Here is a 17922-nt window from a genome sequence, read left to right on the forward strand (position 1 = left end):
AGCAGGAAGTGGTAACTGCATTTTCTGTAAGCCAAATAAGGAGGCAGTGTGAGGAAATACAGATATGTGAACTATTGTAGAATGATCAGACTTAATTGGCTTTTATTTTTTTTTTAGACAGAAGTTTAATTATTCATGAGAACAATCAGACCAAAACCAAGCCTACCCTGGAATCCTCTCTCCAGAACTGATCAAAAGCAGAATAGGGTATTAATGTCCCAAGTTGTGAGTGTGGTTTGTTTCTGTGGGACTCCTTGGCTCTGCAGTGGCTTCTGTGTAGTTATTCACTGTAGAATCATAGAATCCTTAAGTTGGAAAGAAACACTGAGATCATCTAGTCGAGCTGTCAGCCCATCCCCACCATGCCCACTGAACCATGTCCCTCAGTGCCACATCTCTGCAGTCCTTGAAAATGTCCAAGGATGGTGACTCCTGCACTTCCCTGGCAGCCTGTGCCAATACCTTACCACACTTGAAGAAGGAATTTGTCTTCCCTCCCGTGAAGCCTCTCAGCTTCCTTGTTAAGCCAGTGTCAACTCTTACCATCCGCAGCATTAAGTAGAGAATCCCTATGAAAGATCCCTCCCTTTCAGCCTGTTCTGGACCTGCTCTGTTAGCATTACCCATTGCCTAGAGCTGTGTGAAGCACTTCAGTCTGCATCAGCCTTCTCTGTCCCACACTTCCTTTCCTCATTCATTTCTTCTCCATATTTAAGTCCCAGAAATGGTCAACCCTGTCTTTTGTGGAAGCTGTTGCATGCTTCAGTGCTCTTTTCTGAACTTCTTTCTAGGTTTCTTTTCTCCTGTGTGCTTCTACAAATGGAGGTAGAGGTACCAGAACTGTATTGAAGATGCAAGGGTGTAATTACTAGCATTTGACTGCTATTTTTGACCCATTCTGAGCACTGAGGTGACATTTTTGGGGTAGGGATCTTGCTCCTTAGTGGAACTGCTATGCTTAGGGCCATCACTTTGTGGAGTTGGGATCATTTTTCCCACGTGTGTAACTGTAAGTTTCACGTCACTTCAATATCCAGGAACAAGCCTGAGGTTTTTCTGTAGTTCCTTACCAGCAGATCCTGCCTGTACTAATACTTCTCATGTTGCTGTTCATCCCACTTTCATCACTTACAGATGGGTTTAGAGATGTGGTGTTGGCATTGTACCGTGGAGGAGCTCCACTGGCCATCTTCCACCATGCCCATTCCTACCTTCTCTTTCCTCCCTTTCAGCCACTTCAGACAAGGGCTTCCCTCCTATCCCACTGTCACCTCACTGAAGAGCTCTCTACCAGCTTTGTGATGCAGGACTCCCCTTAAAAAAGTGACAGATGCCATATTTGTCCATGCATTTTTGAATTGCACACTTTATTAGAGTTTGAGTTGATTTGCCTCACGCAGATTTCTGGCTTATTGCCTGACGTCTCCAGCATTCTCTCCAGCAGAACCTCCTTTACATGCTGACATCACGGTTGCCATCTCCCAGCATCCAAGTTACAGCTTGTTGTAACTTATGTGATCATTTTATTCTTATGCTTCCACACTGAACCTGTTGAAATGTAGTTTCTACAGCTTCCTAAAGGATGTCACCTTGCTTCTAGCAGCTGTAGAGCCCTGCTGCTTGCCCGTGCTGTTCTCTCCTTTCACTCTCTCAAATCGTTCTAGATGAACAATGTACATTCTCATCTTTTTTACCATGCTCTCTGTATGCATCTCCTATAAATGTTCCGTTCTTAGCAACCTTTTTTAGCAACCTTCCTCATGTTTATGTAGGTTCCTGCTCCTAACCTAAGTGTGTTATGATGGTTTGTTGCAGAGCGACCAGCTCTCTGGGTACAATTGAACTGGGGTTTATGTGCTGCTCGTAAGGTGTGCTTCTCTTCTCATGGTGCTCCTGGTCTGTAGGAACCAGCCTTTATCACAACTAGAAATAACACCTCTGCATTACACACTAATTGAGTTTAGGCTTACTTTGACAGAAGACGAACCGTGCACCTGTGAGATGCATGTATTTGTGTGTATTTATGTCATGTAGCCTTTCCTGTGTCCTACTGATTGTCTTTCTCTTGCCAAGTTTGCAGTATATGCATTAATCACACTTTGTGAATCCCAGGACTTTTTTTTTTTTTATTGTCTTGAAAGCAGGCAAAGGCTGAATAAAACAAGAACAGCAAAAACTGGCCTGGCTTTATTTCATTTCCTCCTCTTAGCCTGGTGTTCTTGCTTTTTAAAGGTATAACACCTCCTCCCTAGGTCTGCTGTTCTTGGGAAAAATGAACCCTTCTTGTCTGCATTTCTGCAGTGGGACGGGGATATTAAACCACCCCCTGCTGCTCCTTTCCCTTAACACTTACACTTTATGCACTCAGATTTCTTTTCTCTGGTATTGTTTGGACTGGCATGGGTTATCTGGAAAATGCATTGTTGTGGCTGGGACAGCCTCAAGCCCTGTTGTACTACTTCCCTGTTGTACTACTTCCCTGTCCTTGTGCTTTGCTGGAATCTTGGCTTCCTGTTAGGGAACACTTATCTATGTCTTTGAGATAACATTTGTGAGTCTTTCACTTCTGGAGAGCTGCAGCAAGGATCTCCTTGGTCTCAGTTTCTCTCTTATATAGCCTTTTTGCACAGTGACTTGAACTGTGCTGACCAGCAAGCTACTGCTACAGCCAGGAGAGAGCTAGCAAAGAATGGAGATGGAGAAGCAAAACCATCTTTGTGCTGCGCTTCACTTCCATGCTTCTCAGCAGCACATCTTGGCTCTGAGGTGTTCCTGTTACAGAAAGTCATGAGACAAAAAGCATGGCTAGAATTTTAAATGTGGATTCCCAGAATCAAGTATCCAAATGAAAGCCTTGGTTTGGAAAAGTGCTGAACGTGATCTCTCTTGTTAGAGTTGGTGGGAAGTATCTTTACTTATAAAGCTTTTTTATTTGGGTTCCTATGATAAGTAAAGACCTGAATAAAAAGTGTGTTTGTTCTCTGCAATGAAAATAAGTCATTCTCCCAAGCCAAACAGTCACTGTGTCCAAAAGTACACCTAGTCGAAATTCTGAATTATTTTATATAGTGCCTTAAACCAGAATGGATTGTAAATTTGCAATGAATGATAGCAGACAGTAGTTGTATATGGAAATAGGGTATGGGATATATTATATGGCATTTTTTCAGTTGTAATTCCTTTAATGTTTCTAGTTCCCAGTGCTGCACCACAGAATCTAACGCTGGAGGTGCGGAATTCCAAGGTAAGCTGGGGAGAACTTGCTGCTGGCAATGGGTAAAAGAAAGGCTGGGTGTCTGCTCAGCCAGAATGTAGAGCTTCTTTGGGCCTTTTCCCTGCCTTGCTGCTTTTCAGCTGTTTGTGTATGAGGGGCCCAGCAGGAGGCTATCTGAATGTGGGATGTGAAGCATTAGAAACTCCTGTCCAATTGTGGATTGTGCATAATGGGATGCAGCAGAGGCAGTGTCAATGAGGCAAAGCATGGAGGCTCAGTTGTGAAAGGGGTATAATTGGGCACAAAAGCCTGAAGCACCAGCACCTGAGTGTGTTCCTGTGATTAACTGTTATTTACGGTTTGTGCACACATATGCATGCTTACAATGTCCTGGGCCCCTTAGAAGAGAAAATTACATACTTATCCACTATGACTTTGGTGATTATGATTGAAGATTTGGAAAAAAACTCTTTTCTTTCTAAGCTCCTTTCCCAATACCATTGTTGCTACCTGTGTGATCAAAAACCAGCAGCTCCATGCACACAAACCACTGTTCAGGTTTCTTACACTCTTTGAAGAAAATCCTGGTTCCTAAGGATAGCTCCTAAGGAAACCATATCTTCCTGTAACTCAAAGAAAATGAAAGGGAAGCCCAAGAGGACTTCTGTGAAATTGGAATCAGAAGGTCCAACGGGGTTCGAAGCGCTTTGACTTGAACTTCCATAGGCACCTGTATGACCTGTGGTGCTGCTGAATTGTGATTGTTGTTTTGTCTTTGTACTTTTTATTGATAGCACGTCTCACATCCATGAAAACACCGTATATCTGTGTGCGTGTTTATCTGTCTTGTGTTTCATCAAGTATTAGCACTTGCATAGTTTTTCTGGCTGCACAGCAGACGACAAGTTTGTAATTTCACCTCCTGCCTCCCGCAGAGCATCATGCTGCACTGGCAGCCTCCTCCTGCAGGGACACACAGCGGCCAAATCACCGGCTACAAAATCCGCTACCGCAAAGTGTCCCGTAAGAGTGATGTGAGCGAGAGCGTCGGGGGGACACAGCTCTTCCAGCTAATTGAAGGTGAGGCATTATTTGCAAGCCTTTGACAGCCTGAGGCAGTCAGGCTGCCCGGAGAGGCTGTGGATGCCCTGTCCAGCCCTGGAGGTGTCCAAGGCCAGGTTGGATGGGGCCCTGGGCAGCCTGGTCTAGTGTTAAATGTGGAGGCTGGTGGCCCTGCATGTGGCAGGGGGGTTGGAGATTCATGATCCTTGAGGTCCCTTCCAACCCTGGCTGTTCTGTGATTCTGTGGTAGCCGAAGTCTAGCGGTTTGTTCTCTAGCCCTAATGCTGCCTTTGATTTTCTATGTGAACCAAATAAACTCTTTTCAAACCTTTCTATAAAGGTAGAGATTGCATGGAGTGGATGGTCCTGAGCTCACTGCGTGACCTGAGTGGCAGAAATGAAAATATGAATAAAGATGCCAAAGAAATGCTCTCAGGCTGGATGTTCGCAAGTTCACCTGTTTGTTTGTGGACAGAATATAGGTGTGCTTTGGCTCTTGCAGTGCTCCCCAACAAGCCTGATTCAGAGTCATGGGAACTTCTTTCAGACATCTATACAAATCATATGTCAGCCTTTGTCCTTCTTTCTGGCAATGACATAATAATTTATCCCCTCTTTATTTTTGTACGTTTCAGAAATTCCACCTACTACAGTACTTAGCATAAATGATAAATTATTACTAGAACAACAATTTGGTGTAGTGGTAACAGGGCATCAGGAGAGGAGCAAGCCTATGTTTTGGTTATGAACAGCTGATCAAGCTGTGCCTCTTACAAAGCAATTAGGCAGCTCAAAAAGTGCTTTGTGCTGTATTCTTAGAAGCTCCACCTGTGACTCAGTAATGTTTGTTCCTCCTAGAGTCAGAGCTGATTGGTGCCTGTTAGCAGAGTGCATTTTTAGCAGCAACAAGGGCCTGTTTAAGACAAATTTGAGTGCATTTTCTTATTGTTTTGATTATTGAGTATGCACTCTTATATACTGCAAACAAACTCATGGTACGTTTTGGTCAATTGCTGTCTGTACATCTGTGCTTAGTTATGGGTGTGGGTGGTTCTCCTCTATTAGCAGCCAGAAATTAAAGCTTGCTTTAGATGGAACTGTGCACTGCCTGCCTGTGACCTATGGGGACAATCTGTGGAGTGTCCCAGCTCTGGTGCCTATTCTTATGGTTTAGCTCTGCACTGTAAGCAGTGTCAGCTTCCTTACTGGAGTTGGCAGCGATGTTTCCATCCTGACCTCAGGCTGTGCTTGAGTGGCACTGTTGGGGTGAAAAGTTTTCTAACTACCAGATTATACCTCTACTTTAATTGTGATCCCTGTGCTCGTGGTTGGGATTGCTGTTGTGACACCTGGGCTGCTCTTTATCTCCTAGGTCTTGAGCGAGGCACGGAGTACAACTTCCGGATAGCTGCCATGACTGTGAATGGCACTGGGCCAGCTACTGACTGGGTGTCAGCAGAAACATTTGAGAGCGATCTAGATGGTAAGATATTAAGTGTGGAGATATTTGTGACACCAAAGCCAGGGCACGGTAGAGTTTGGCTGCTTTTTTAAAAGGAAAAGGTGGTTTTATTGAATTGTTTTAATGTTTCCTAATGTTGCGACGTGCCTTATTTATGATTAAGTGCTATTAATTTCTTTTTCTATCATGAAATTCTTACCAAGTCAATAAAACAGCTTATGCACAAATTCTGCTTCTACACTTTTGAGAACTGTATGTTTTTGCTATCAAGAAAAACCCAATTTTGAATGTCAGTGCCAGTGGTTTGATATTTAAATAATAATACAAGATAAGATTTATCTAATAATAATGCCTTGAATTTTATATTGTAATAAAACTCATCTCGTTAATCATGAAGATGTTCACACGCTACGAGGTTGGAGGTAGGAGGACTGTTTTCCTTGAGGGAAGCAAAATAGTGATTATGCATTTCTAGAGCACCTAAATTATGCTAATGAAACCATCGGCGCACGCCTCAGAGTTCTGAAGGTGGTGATTTGGTATTCAGCAATGCAGTGGCTGACTCGTGGGCCTGCTGACTGCAGCACAGAGCCTGCACGGTGTCTGCACGAGGGCTGCAGAGCTGGGGTCCAAATGTAAACTTTGTTAAACACAAGAGAGATGCCACGGTAGGAGAGGAATGATGGAAAGCATTGCTTTTACCTCTAGGGCTTTGCAGCATTATCACTGTGTTTTATTGGTTCTGCTTTGTTGAAATATTTTTCCTCTCTTTCTGATTTCCTTATAGTTTCGAAATAGGGCATTTGATCCCCTTTAACTGTTACTTGTACCATTATAGCTGTGGATGTCCCTGTTCATTGCAGGGGAGTTGCACCAGATGGCCTTTTGAGGTCCCTTCCAACTCTAAAGAGTCTATGATTGTGAAAAAAAAAAAGAAGATCGATTGTATTTTCAGTGCTGGTCAACTAGTATAGACCTGATCTTCCATCAGAAATGAAGACTTCTGTCTCAAAGCCATAGATTCGTGATATGTGGTGAACAGAACCATGCAGGGGTTACAGTAAAAGTAGAACAAGTTCTGTGAAAAATGTTGACCTCTGTTGGTTGGCCCAGGGTATTTAACAGCACAAGAGTAAGTGGCAAGCAGCAACCTGATTGTCACAGAATTCAAATGAATAAATCTATGAGCATCTTCTAGAAGTTGGCTACGAGCAATTGAAATCGCAGCAGAGAAGTGCTGTTTTTAAAGAAAGCAGCAGATCTCTAAGGAAACACCTACATGTTCCTGGTGATGCTGGGTAGCCCGTTCCCATTCTGAACAAGCATTTGATTGGTTTTGTTGAACAAAAGTTACCTTCTGCTTCTTGCAGGTCAATCTCCCTCTTTCAGGGTTAGGAAGGAGCTTGAGGTCATTCTATCTGAATTAATGGTGCAAAATGCCAGTAATGTCTGACACCTCTGTGTGACTGGAGATTCAGTTGTGGCAGCAGCTGGAAGACGGAATTGTAAAAGAAATCCAATGTTTGTTCTGTGCTGTTGGAAGATTGCTTCAGCAGACTGCTGGTCTGCCCCTCGGAGAGCCCATCTTTCAATCTTTGTGTTGGTGTAGGGATCCTGCTTTGGCAGGGGGGTTGGACTCAATGATCTCTGGAGGTCCCTTCCAACCCCTACAATTCTGTGATTCTGTGATTCTGTGTTATGCAAAGTTGATGCTCATCTCAATATTTGTCCTCTTTTTTTCCCTCTCTGTTGCTTAATCAGGAGCAGCAGAAAAACCAATGCTAACTGTAGAATTTGGTTTTGTAGCTATTTAGAATTGGCTTCTTAGAGATGAAATGACTTGTGTATGTGGCTGTCATCCTTTAACTGGATGTGACACAGCCTTGCAGCTCGAGAAACCACTTGTTCCCCAGACTGAAGGAGAAGTGGATGTTTTGCTTTCCTTTCTCTAACAAGCTCATGTGGGTATATTTAATAACACAGAGCATATTTACAGCTCATGTTTAATTTCTCAGGTTCAATATATGTGCATACATTTCATTCCTCTCCACTCTGTCTGCTTTTGAAATTAAGTGGAGTATAATGAACTTCATAGTGCCATCAGTGCCAACAGGAGCAGCCCATTACAGGTCTGTGCTGGTGGGGCCGTGTCGTTCTGCAGGGCTGGCGCAGGTCCCACCAGGAGCACAAACACAGAGACTGTTAAAGATTTGTATAAAGTTTGTCCCCAGTGCAGTGGCTTCTGTGCAGCTAAAAACAGCATCTCTTCTGTTGCAATTCTGTAGCTTTTCTGTATTTAAGAGTGGTGAACTTTAATTGATCAGCTGTGTCAGCTGGAGACCATAAACTCCCTTGGCAAGCAGGCCAGTGGCATATTATGATCCAAGTAATACTGCTGTGGTGTTTTATTAAATGCCTGTAGATAAATGCTGCATGTTTCATTAAAAGGAAATCTCTGCAGGAAGCAGAATGCTCTGAACAGTTTATTTTAGAGCGGGGAACTCAACTTACTGACGCACAACATACAAACTGTCTGTTAGCATGCAGTGGGCTCCAGCAGCCTGACAGAAGCAGTTACCCCATTTCTGAGAAGCGAAGAGCAAGGCATGGATGTCAGTGTGTGCAGCTGTGCTTTTGCTTTGCTTTTGCCTCTGTTCAACACTGGGGCAAAGTTCTCTACTAAGAATACTGGGGGACCACAGTCACATCTCACGAACATCAGTCCTTCTGTTTTTAAGGGCCCCGATTCCACCTCCCTGTTGGATTGCAATTAGATCTGTGTTGCTCACAGGGGTTGAGTTCAAGCATCTGTTGTTTCATTCTTATGGGATGAATGTGAGGTCCCTGCGTATATTTTGTGAGTTATGTAGAAGAGACTTCAGGACCCACGGAGTGACAAGGATAGTGGTGGTACAGGACAAACTACAGAAGACCTTTGCCAGAAATGCTGCATGCAGTTTAGTGACGATGGTTTGAGCTTTGGAATGTTCTGTTTAGTCCTACAGTGAGCTCAGGCACCTTCCTTTGGTTGTGACTGTGTTCTCGAGATAATTATTTAGTGCCCACAATAAGTAATGTGATGGAGCTAAAAGCAGATTGCTTTGTGGACAGGATGAGATAAACTCAATGCATATTTTTGAAAAATTAAAATTGGGAATGCAGAAACATCAGAAAAGTCTGCCTGGAAGCAGATCTTATGCTTTTCTTCAATATGACAATCAGATGCTTTTAAAAGGGTGTCTGTTAAAATGTATTAGTTGTTAATTTTCATCTGCTTATTAGAGAGCTCTTCGCTCTCTCTTGTACAATAAAGCTCTCTCCTTTGGAGCATACCCATTTAATACATTCACAGAGTACAAGTGCTGTATTTGACCTTATTAGCTTATGGTTCTTCATGTAATCACCTTTATTGAGGAGAAATCCTTTAAATCCATCGTTTTTCTTCAACAGAAAGCCGTGTTCCTGAAGTTCCGAGCTCCTTACACGTCCGTCCTCTGGTCACCAGTATTGTGGTAAGCTGGACTCCACCTGAGAACCAGAACATTGTGGTGAGAGGTTATGCCATAGGGTATGGCATCGGCAGTCCTCACGCACAGACCATCAAGGTGGACTATAAACAGAGATACTACACCATTGAAAACTTAGGTAAGGAAAGCAGATTTGCATCAGCACCCAGATTTCACCTCCAGCGCTCGTTGCTGTTTTTTAATCATGAGATGAAGATATAAAACTGCAAGCGTGTCTTCTAAGAGGATCTTTATCATTATGAAGGCAATAAGTTGGAAAACCAAGCAGTTGATAAATTCGAAATGAACTCAGTTCTCTGTTGATGGAGGAAGTGGCAGAGCAAAAAAAAAAAAACCCAGAATCCTGAACTTGCTGAGCTGGAAGCAAAGTGTGTTGCCTTTCTCAATGACAAACATGAACTTTGACACAGAGCTGCTTTTCCTTGTTTTCTTCTGGAGCTGTGAACAGGTGGCTTCAAGCAAAAAAAGAAACTAACGTGTCACTGGGATATGGTGGCATCTGCTTTGAAAGAGAAACACAGGGTAACCCTGCCACAGAATTCTCTGTGCTAGGCGAGATAGCCTGAAAGCAAAATAAATATTAGGATTGGGAAGTTCCCTAAAATTAGGGCATTGGATAATGCTGCAGTAGAGTAACCTAAAATGTTCATTTTATAAGGGTTTTTTTTGTTATCTTGACTGTACCTAGGGTAGAAGTGCTCTGACTACAGACATCTGCTAAGGGAGAGCTCCTGCACAGTAAAAGAAGGTCTGTGTGGAGACTTTCTCAGTTCAAACTTCTCATTTTTTAACAAAAACACACGAAATAAAAAGTTGAACAAAGCAGAGAAAGCATAGAGGCAAAAAAGAGGATGCACTAAGAGTCTGTACTAAAACCATACTATTTTTTTTTCCTTAAGACCCGAGCTCACACTACGTCATAACTCTGAAAGCATTCAACAATGTTGGTGAAGGAATTCCTCTCTATGAGAGTGCAGTGACCAGGCCTCATTCAGGTAAGGGCCAGGGGCTGCCTTTGTGTTCTGCACTGCTGAGAGCTGCCAGCATGCCTCCTGCACAGCAGCTGAAAATACCATTATTTCTAATGCAGGAGCTTTAGTTTTTGGTGTCATCAAATACTCTCCATTTCTATAACTGATTGGCCTTGCTGTTTCAGTGATTGCCCTGCATGGTTCTTCTGCTCATTAAACCAACTAAAAATGTATTCATTTTTCGGTTACAAAATGTATCTTTGAACAGCTTACAGATGTTTTTATTTGAAAAGTTAACCATTAAGTTAGCACAAATGGGTTTTGCTCTTGTTTTGTTCTTGGGGACAAGTAGAGATTTTTAGCGTGTGTCTTTACCTTGAGATTTTGAATGTGATGCATGCATTTCCTTTGTCTGAGTCTCAGTTTGCCATAACTTAGATTAAACAAGTTCTTGGCTTAGTTGTTTTTCATCTTGTAACACATTAATACAAAGATAAATTTGTTTGCAAGTGAGCTTCTCCTGTGTGGCTTGCTGTGCTCCCTGCTAGACTGCTGGCATTATTTAGTCCTTCGGGACAGATGTTAACACTTCTGTTTGTTTTAATTTGCTGAAAAGCAATAATTCTGATAGATTTTATAGAGGGCATTGGAATTGCAGTTTCTTCACTTATTGCAAATTTGCATGGCACATAGAACGTGCCTGCCATGAACATTCTTTAAAAGCTGATGGGAGTAACTCTTACGGGGTGGCATTTACCCACCAGAAGTAGTCCAGCTCTTCTTCCTCCATGTTATTTTCTGCAAGTGGAGAGGCAAATAAATTCAAAATTAGAAATACTGCATGCTTGGGGTTCTTAGTGCTGTGATTGAATGTGTTCAGCGCTAATGATTGGGTGGCAAACTTTATAGCATAGATATGTCATCACTGTCTTGAGGGAACACGATGCAACAGTTATTGTAATACCAGCCTTATGTCACCTATTAACTCTGGCTTTTCTCTCTTTTTCTCCATTCCTCACCTCTCATTTCATTATATTACCCCGCATTTCCCCATTTTTTTTTTGTTTTTGTTTACATTATAATGCCACCTTCTCCCTTTTTAATTATAATACACAACTTTTTACCCATCAATTCCCTAGACACTTCCGAAGTTGATTTGTTTGTTATTAATGCTCCATACACTCCAGTGCCAGATCCATCTCCCATGATGCCACCGGTGGGAGTTCAGGCTTCCATTCTGAGCCATGACACCATACGGATCACTTGGGCAGACAACTCTCTGCCAAAGAACCAGAAGATCACGGATGCTCGCTACTACACAGTTCGCTGGAAAACCAATATTCCTGCAAATACAAAGTACAAGGTACCGGCGTTTCAGCAGCACTAACAGGGCTGGGACATTGCGATGAGAAGTTTCGTTTTCTACTTAGGGCTGAGCTAAAGCTGAGAGTAGTGCTTAGTGTAGGTGTGAACCTGGTTTTATCTGTGAGGAATGTGCTCACAGCAGTGGTGCTCTGTTAAATCAACAGAGGTGCTCCTGGGGTTGGTGGAAGTCGGCGTGTTTGTGGTAGGGTGTTGGGTATGAGTGAGTGCAAGAGTGGAGTCAGGGAAGGAAGGAAAGATAAGGAAGGAAGGAAGGCACTTCCAGAACGACTTTCTGCTGTGGAGCTGCAGACATGGTGACCATTTCCTCCTTTCTGCCTTGCTTTGACTCGATGGCTTTGTTCAGCTTACTTGTAGAGGAGCCAATAACACATCAATGAGGTACGTGCTGCTGATGGCTTTTCTCCAGTTAGCAGAGGAGGCTGGCTGTGTGTGGTGACTCATTGACTCATGCACCCCCTCCGACTGGCAAATGTTTACTCTTACACTTTTAAGTCTTTTTTTTTTTTTTTACATTTCTGTTCATGCCACGCTGTTAGTGAAACGTCCCTCTGGGAACAGAGTGGGTGCAAAATACCTACGAATAACGATATCATGTTGCTGCCTGCCTTGATTTGGAGAGTAGATTTGGGATTGGGTGTTTTGGTTTGGGTCATCTTAGTCGGTTGGTTGCCTTTTTTAATTTCCAGAGCTATTTGGAGGTCTCAAAAAGTGCTGACAGCAAGTTTCACACTGGAAATGAGACTCAGAGGAAAGGGTTGTTAAAATCTCCAGCGTGTGGAGATCCCTTTATGCTCTTAGAGAGCAATCTTGTTACAAACCAGATATTTTTTTTGATTGAAATGAGAAGATGTATGTATGTGTGTTCCTGCTCTAAAGGCGAGTTATTTATGAGCCCGCATTCCCAAGGCATGTGCAGAGGATGTCTCAGGAGTGATTTATACAATGCTGCAGTTTCATTAGTTAAGAGCTGGTAAATGCAGTACTCCCTCTGTTCCCAGTGATGGCAGCCGGGGGCCGAGAAGTTTTACTCTGACCCAAAATAAATACCTAACGATGGAATATAGTTCAGAATTCCTCATCTTAAAAAGCATTGGCCTCAAAGGGCAGAAGTATGGCAGCCTTTGCCCTACATGGTTGTTCCTGCAGCACGATGTCTGCAGAACTCACTTCTGCCTTTTCCTTTTGTTTCAAAGGCACCATCTGTGCTGCTCGGTTGAGCAATAACAAGTGGTAACATTGAGGCAGGCAGAACCCATGTCGTGCTGTGTTTCAGTCAGCAATTTGGTAACTGTCTTAAGGCAGGGCAAGCCTGTAGCTGCTCCTGGCTGCCCCTGGCAACTTTGCTGTGGGTTGCATGCTTTGAGGCCCTTTGCTTGGCTGTATCAGCCTTGTGCACAGATCTCTTCAGGACGTTCTCAAGTAGCCACAGCTCTGTCTCTCCCACTTGGCATTTTCATCTCCCACTCAGTAATTTGCACGTTGATGGAGTGCATTCAGAGCTGTGTATGTTTGCTCCTACCCTCTGTGCTCACATCCCCCAGGTATTTCCCAAGGAGGCTGCAGCTTGCACCAAGCACACGTTCATACCTCCACCAGCCGTGCTGCCTGCAGTCTGTGCAGGAGTTGTGTCAGTGTGGGGCACATCAGCACGGAAGCAGAAGCTGAAAGACTCCTCTGTGCTTTGAGCCACGTAGCTGCACTAATGTGGATCAGAGCGTTTTGCAAAGAGCCTTGGTGGTGCAGCAGGGCTGTCCTACCTGTGATTTATATCGCTAAAATGTGAAATCGTAAGTGTGGATCTTAGAGGAGTGTATGAAAGAAAATCTATTTCACAGAGCAGTATTGATGATATTTATTTCTAGCAGGTGAGCAGGGTTTAGTACTGGGGTTATACTGTGATCTTAAGAACAGAATGGAAAGCTGAGATGGTGTTAGGGATCTCTGCAGACCCCAGAGAGGAAGAAGCAGTGTGCTTCACAGGGGTGCTTTGCAGGCTCATCAAACCAGCCTTGAGGAGAAAATTTCTCTTTAGGACATGTCACTACTTCGCTTTTCCAGGCCAAAGGTTTTTGTAGCTTCCACTGAAGCATCCCTTATTTCCCCATGGCCCTGCACTGTGCTGCAAAGAGCCGGGGGGGCTGCTGGGCAGCTGGGGAAGAGCTGCTCCGACCACGTGGCTCCTGCTTGCACAGGGAGGCTTTGTCACTAGCAAATACAACTGTCCTGCTCTTCGCTTAAGCATTCAAACCATTCAGCCGTAATCACTTCTGCTTTGAAATGACACTGAATTTTGTAAAAGTAAAGGTTTAAAGATAATGGAGGATTTGGTTTGGAGTAGTTTTATGATATTTTTACGGTCTGTCAACCCCTGTGATGTCTTAACTGGCAAAATGCACCCCTGTGACCAGGCAGAGTGCTCGGCACACGTTCAGGTACCGCCCGGCTGACAGCCTTCTGAGCTTCCGCGTGGTGTAACGAAAAAGCTGTCATGGTGCACTTGAGAAATAAGGGTTTTCTCTGCCAAGTTTGGGCTGTATTATTCTACGAGACTTCCAGGAATGTGCATTTATAGGTGGTCTTTTCCTCGATAAAAAGAATTATCCGAAAACAGTTTCTGAAAGCAGTCATTGTATGACCCTGTCAAACTTTGGAACAACTGTTATTCTACGTTTAGATTACTGGAGGTCAAGGTAAGGAATGCAGATAGATGCAGAACTCTTTTTTTCATAGGTCCCAAGTCCATTCTGTCTGTGTTCAAGTCCTGTGTAACACCTGTCGGGCAGCTTAACGTAAAGGTTGAGAATTTACTCCTTTAATGGCAGTTACAGATCACACTGAGCTGTATGCAGCTTTCAGTGTTTGATCCCAAACAACAGTTCTTTCTGGAAAAAAAACCCTACAGCTTCATTGTCTTCACATCTTTCAGCACCTGTGCCTCCAGTTGATGTATATATTTCTAACGTGTGTTAAAAATGTAATGAAAATGTTGACAGGATTTAGTGAGGAAGATGCAGGCTTTAGGAAGGGCCTCTATTGTTGGCTGTGCTTCATTGTTTTCCCTAGCTCCATCAGTTAATGAAATGCTGTAAATTATCGCCCCCCAGCAGTCAGTGGTTCAGCCTGCTGCATAACAAGTGTGCCCAGGACCTCGTATTGCTTTGCATTTCTTATATATTTTTTTTAATTTAGAATTGGCTGCTGTTACACGCTCTTGCTGATTGCAGAAGGAATTTCTAGTTGAGGCTGAAACAACAGCAGATTAACAGTTGATTAATGAATTGCATGACAGAGCAGAAATGTTAGCGAATTAATGATGATGGCTCTGAAATGCAGCAGTGCTGAGGTGCTTTAAACACGTACCTGAGAGAGGGCTGCCCGAGGCTGGTGGTGGATGGCTCTCAGTTCAGGAGTTACTGATTACTGATGCTTTGTTTTTCTTCCAGACGGCCAACGCGACCACTCTGAGCTACTTAGTGACTGGGTTAAAACCAAACACCTTGTATGAATTCTCCGTGATGGTGACTAAGGGGCGAAGATCCAGCACGTGGAGTATGACAGCACATGGGACAACTTTTGAACTAGGTACTCATCTGTGTGTGTTGGGAAGGGCTGGCGTTCCTGATGAGATGCACCAAGTCTTGTCTGCCACAATCCTGCTGGAGGAGCAGCGTGCCTTTAGGATGATTATGCTGATGAATACTTGCTGGGATTTGGTCAGAAATTCTGATTAAAAAAACAGCATACTCCAGAATTCAAAGGGATGATTGCGTGCAAAAAAATTTACATCAAATTACAGCGAGGTAATGAATAATGCACCACAGTTCACAGACAAGAGAGTGAAGCAGCATACGTTTGGAACATCTCACAAACACGATGCTAACAGCAAATACAAAGAAAACGATTTAACAAATAATAATTAAAATTTGGTGTACGTACGATGATAACCATTACAGTGAAGAAGTGCACGAGGCAAATGAATCAAAAACCAGAAATTCAGACGTCCAAATGAGGCCTAGAGCCTTTTTTCTCTACCAATGCTTTGTACTTCCCCCGCTGTGGCAGTGATGCTCTGGCAGTGCAGCTGCAGGGCCCTGCCCCTCGTTAGCCCCTGCCATCCCACAGGGTGAAATGGCCTTTGTGCTTTTAAACCCACTGCTTGCTGTGCTGCTGGGTCTGTGCATTTGAACTGTAAGGACAAGAAAGAGCATATTCAAATTACCCTGCAGTTCTCCTACCTGATTAAAATCTAGAAAAAAATCAAGCATGTGAAGAATTGGTCAGGTCATCCAGTGCTCTGAAACAAGAATGCACTCCCTAGAAATAGGAAAGCTTGGAGCCATGGAGCCAGCATGGAGGCTTGCTTCCCCCCCAGTTACTTTGCATTACGGTGCTGTACCTGTACTTGTGCAGGCAACACACACAGCTCTCATCTAAAGCCCTTTGCTAAGAGCAGCAACAGGAAATATTGCACACAAAAAGATCTTAAAAGGCATTTGAAACTCAGAAAGTGCAAGAGTAGAGGAGAGATACAGTAATACAGTTTCATTTTTTCTGTTGAAATAAAAAGTCCATTTCTAGTTGGGGCTGTTGTAAAGAGTATCTGCAGACATGACCTAAAAGCTTGGGAACTGGAAGGAAAGGAGAAAAAAAAAAGAAAAAAGAAAAAGGCTAAGTATGTTTTCTCATTACAGATCTTGTGATTTATATTACTTGCCAAATTCCTGAGTGTGTGACTCATTATTTTTGAATACTCACGACTCGCAGTGCTGTATAGGGCTCTCACCCTGACTGATGCTGAAGAGAGGTCTGGGGTAACTGCTGTCAGAGTTGGTGTGTGCTGTATGGATCTCTGGAGGGCTGGTGCTGTAGCCCTGCTTTGTGTGTGTGTTGCAGCTCGCTGCAGGGCCTCAGCTCGTGCTTTACATCCTTTCTGAGGCGTGTGCTTTTAAGTCCTTAGGACAATAATTACAGGAATTTTTGAGTTTTGCTTTTACCAGCCCTGGTTTCCAACTATTCTTCTGCATGGAGCTAACAGGCAGCCAGCTCAGAGGATGTGCGGATTAATTTCTAATAGGTACTACACATAAAGCTCTTCCAATGTGAAAAACACTGCGTAAGCACTAAATGTTCCTATGCTGGTATTAAATATCCGAGGCAGATCTACTTTGCTAAAAGTAACCTAATTAAAAGTCTCATGTTTTTTTATAGCATGGCGTTCCAAATGTAGCTGGTTAATGCACCTTTGGAGGCCGGCTCCATGCATTTGAAAGCCATTAATCCAAGCCCCAGCTGGATGTTTGAGTTCCCAGCAAGAAAGGGCTCAGGTTTCAGTCTTGCACTGCAGTGGTTTGTGCCATTTCCTGAGTTTCCAGCAGGAGGGGGCTGGTGGGAGCAGAAAGTTCCTCCTCTCCTCTGCTCTTTCTCTGCTTTGCTCTCTGGAAACACAGGGGGAAAGGTTGGATGATTATTCTCCAAATATTTCTGGATTGCAGATGCTTCTGTGGTGCACATTTCCTTGCAAATCACAAGCCTTCAGTACAGTAAGGTGGGACTTGCAGGTGGTGATTCTAAACCACTGGTGGATTTGCTTTACTGATTCAGATTTGATGTTACCAGGTGTTGGTCTCACCATAAGCCTGAAAATGTAGAGATATTTCTTATCTCTGCATAGACATGTATTTATTCCACAAGCTGATGTAATTTTCCTGATGTCTGAACAAACTCCTGTTAGAAGTCACAGATCCCAGCTGCTGCAGTTCTGCAGAGACAGCGTTATGTTGAAGACACCTGTGCTCATTGGGTCATGAATCACAGCACCTGTCAATAGAAAGGCTTTAGGAACAGGAGACCTCCCATGGAAAGGCAGTGCTGTGCTCCAGCTGACATTTGCCACTGCACCAGAATGGCAGATTGGTTTGAAGAGGTTTTATTACTGTGTGTGCCTTTCTCCAGTAAAAAAGGAAGGTGCTGAGGTTCCTTCCATCCAGTGAAATGGGGCATGCTGTTTCTGATGGCTCGTTTTCTGTTTGTTTGCAGTTCCTACTTCACCTCCCAAGGATGTGACTGTGGTGAGCAAAGAGGGAAAACCTCGGACCATCATTGTGAACTGGCAGCCTCCGTCCGAAGCCAACGGCAAAATTACAGGTGCAGTTTGCATGAGCTATAAAGGCAGATAGAGGATAGCTTGTTAACAGCAGAATGTAATCTACATAACTATGTGAACATGTTCCATACTTCATTTAGCCCGGAGCTATCCAAGAGCTCAATATCATCTTTGCCAATCTCTTTAGTGGCTCAGAT

General features: G+C 43.5%; 1 protein-coding gene across 7 annotated transcripts in view; it reads left to right on the top strand.

Annotated features, from left to right (window-relative positions):
* The window catches only part of NEO1 (neogenin 1), a 178392-nt gene that overhangs the window by 137789 nt on the left and 22681 nt on the right, over positions 1 to 17922 (top strand). For 6 of the 7 annotated variants that reach the window (XM_090148621.1, XM_090148627.1, XM_090148623.1 and 3 more), the window contains exons 12-19: positions 3195 to 3244; positions 4150 to 4294; positions 5649 to 5759; positions 9189 to 9383; positions 10165 to 10260; positions 11376 to 11599; positions 15066 to 15204; positions 17659 to 17766. In XM_090148621.1, coding sequence (XP_090004747.1) covers positions 3195 to 3244; positions 4150 to 4294; positions 5649 to 5759; positions 9189 to 9383; positions 10165 to 10260; positions 11376 to 11599; positions 15066 to 15204; positions 17659 to 17766 — 1068 coding nt within the window. The remainder of the gene's footprint in view (positions 1 to 3194; positions 3245 to 4149; positions 4295 to 5648; positions 5760 to 9188; positions 9384 to 10164; positions 10261 to 11375; positions 11600 to 15065; positions 15205 to 17658; positions 17767 to 17922) is intronic. The other variant, XM_090148624.1, reaches the window with a different exon arrangement.

The sequence above is a fragment of the Phasianus colchicus genome, chromosome 12 (genome assembly GCF_987193195.1).
Source record: "Phasianus colchicus chromosome 12, bPhaCol1.hap1.1, whole genome shotgun sequence".
Taxonomy (NCBI): Eukaryota; Metazoa; Chordata; class Aves; order Galliformes; family Phasianidae; genus Phasianus; species Phasianus colchicus.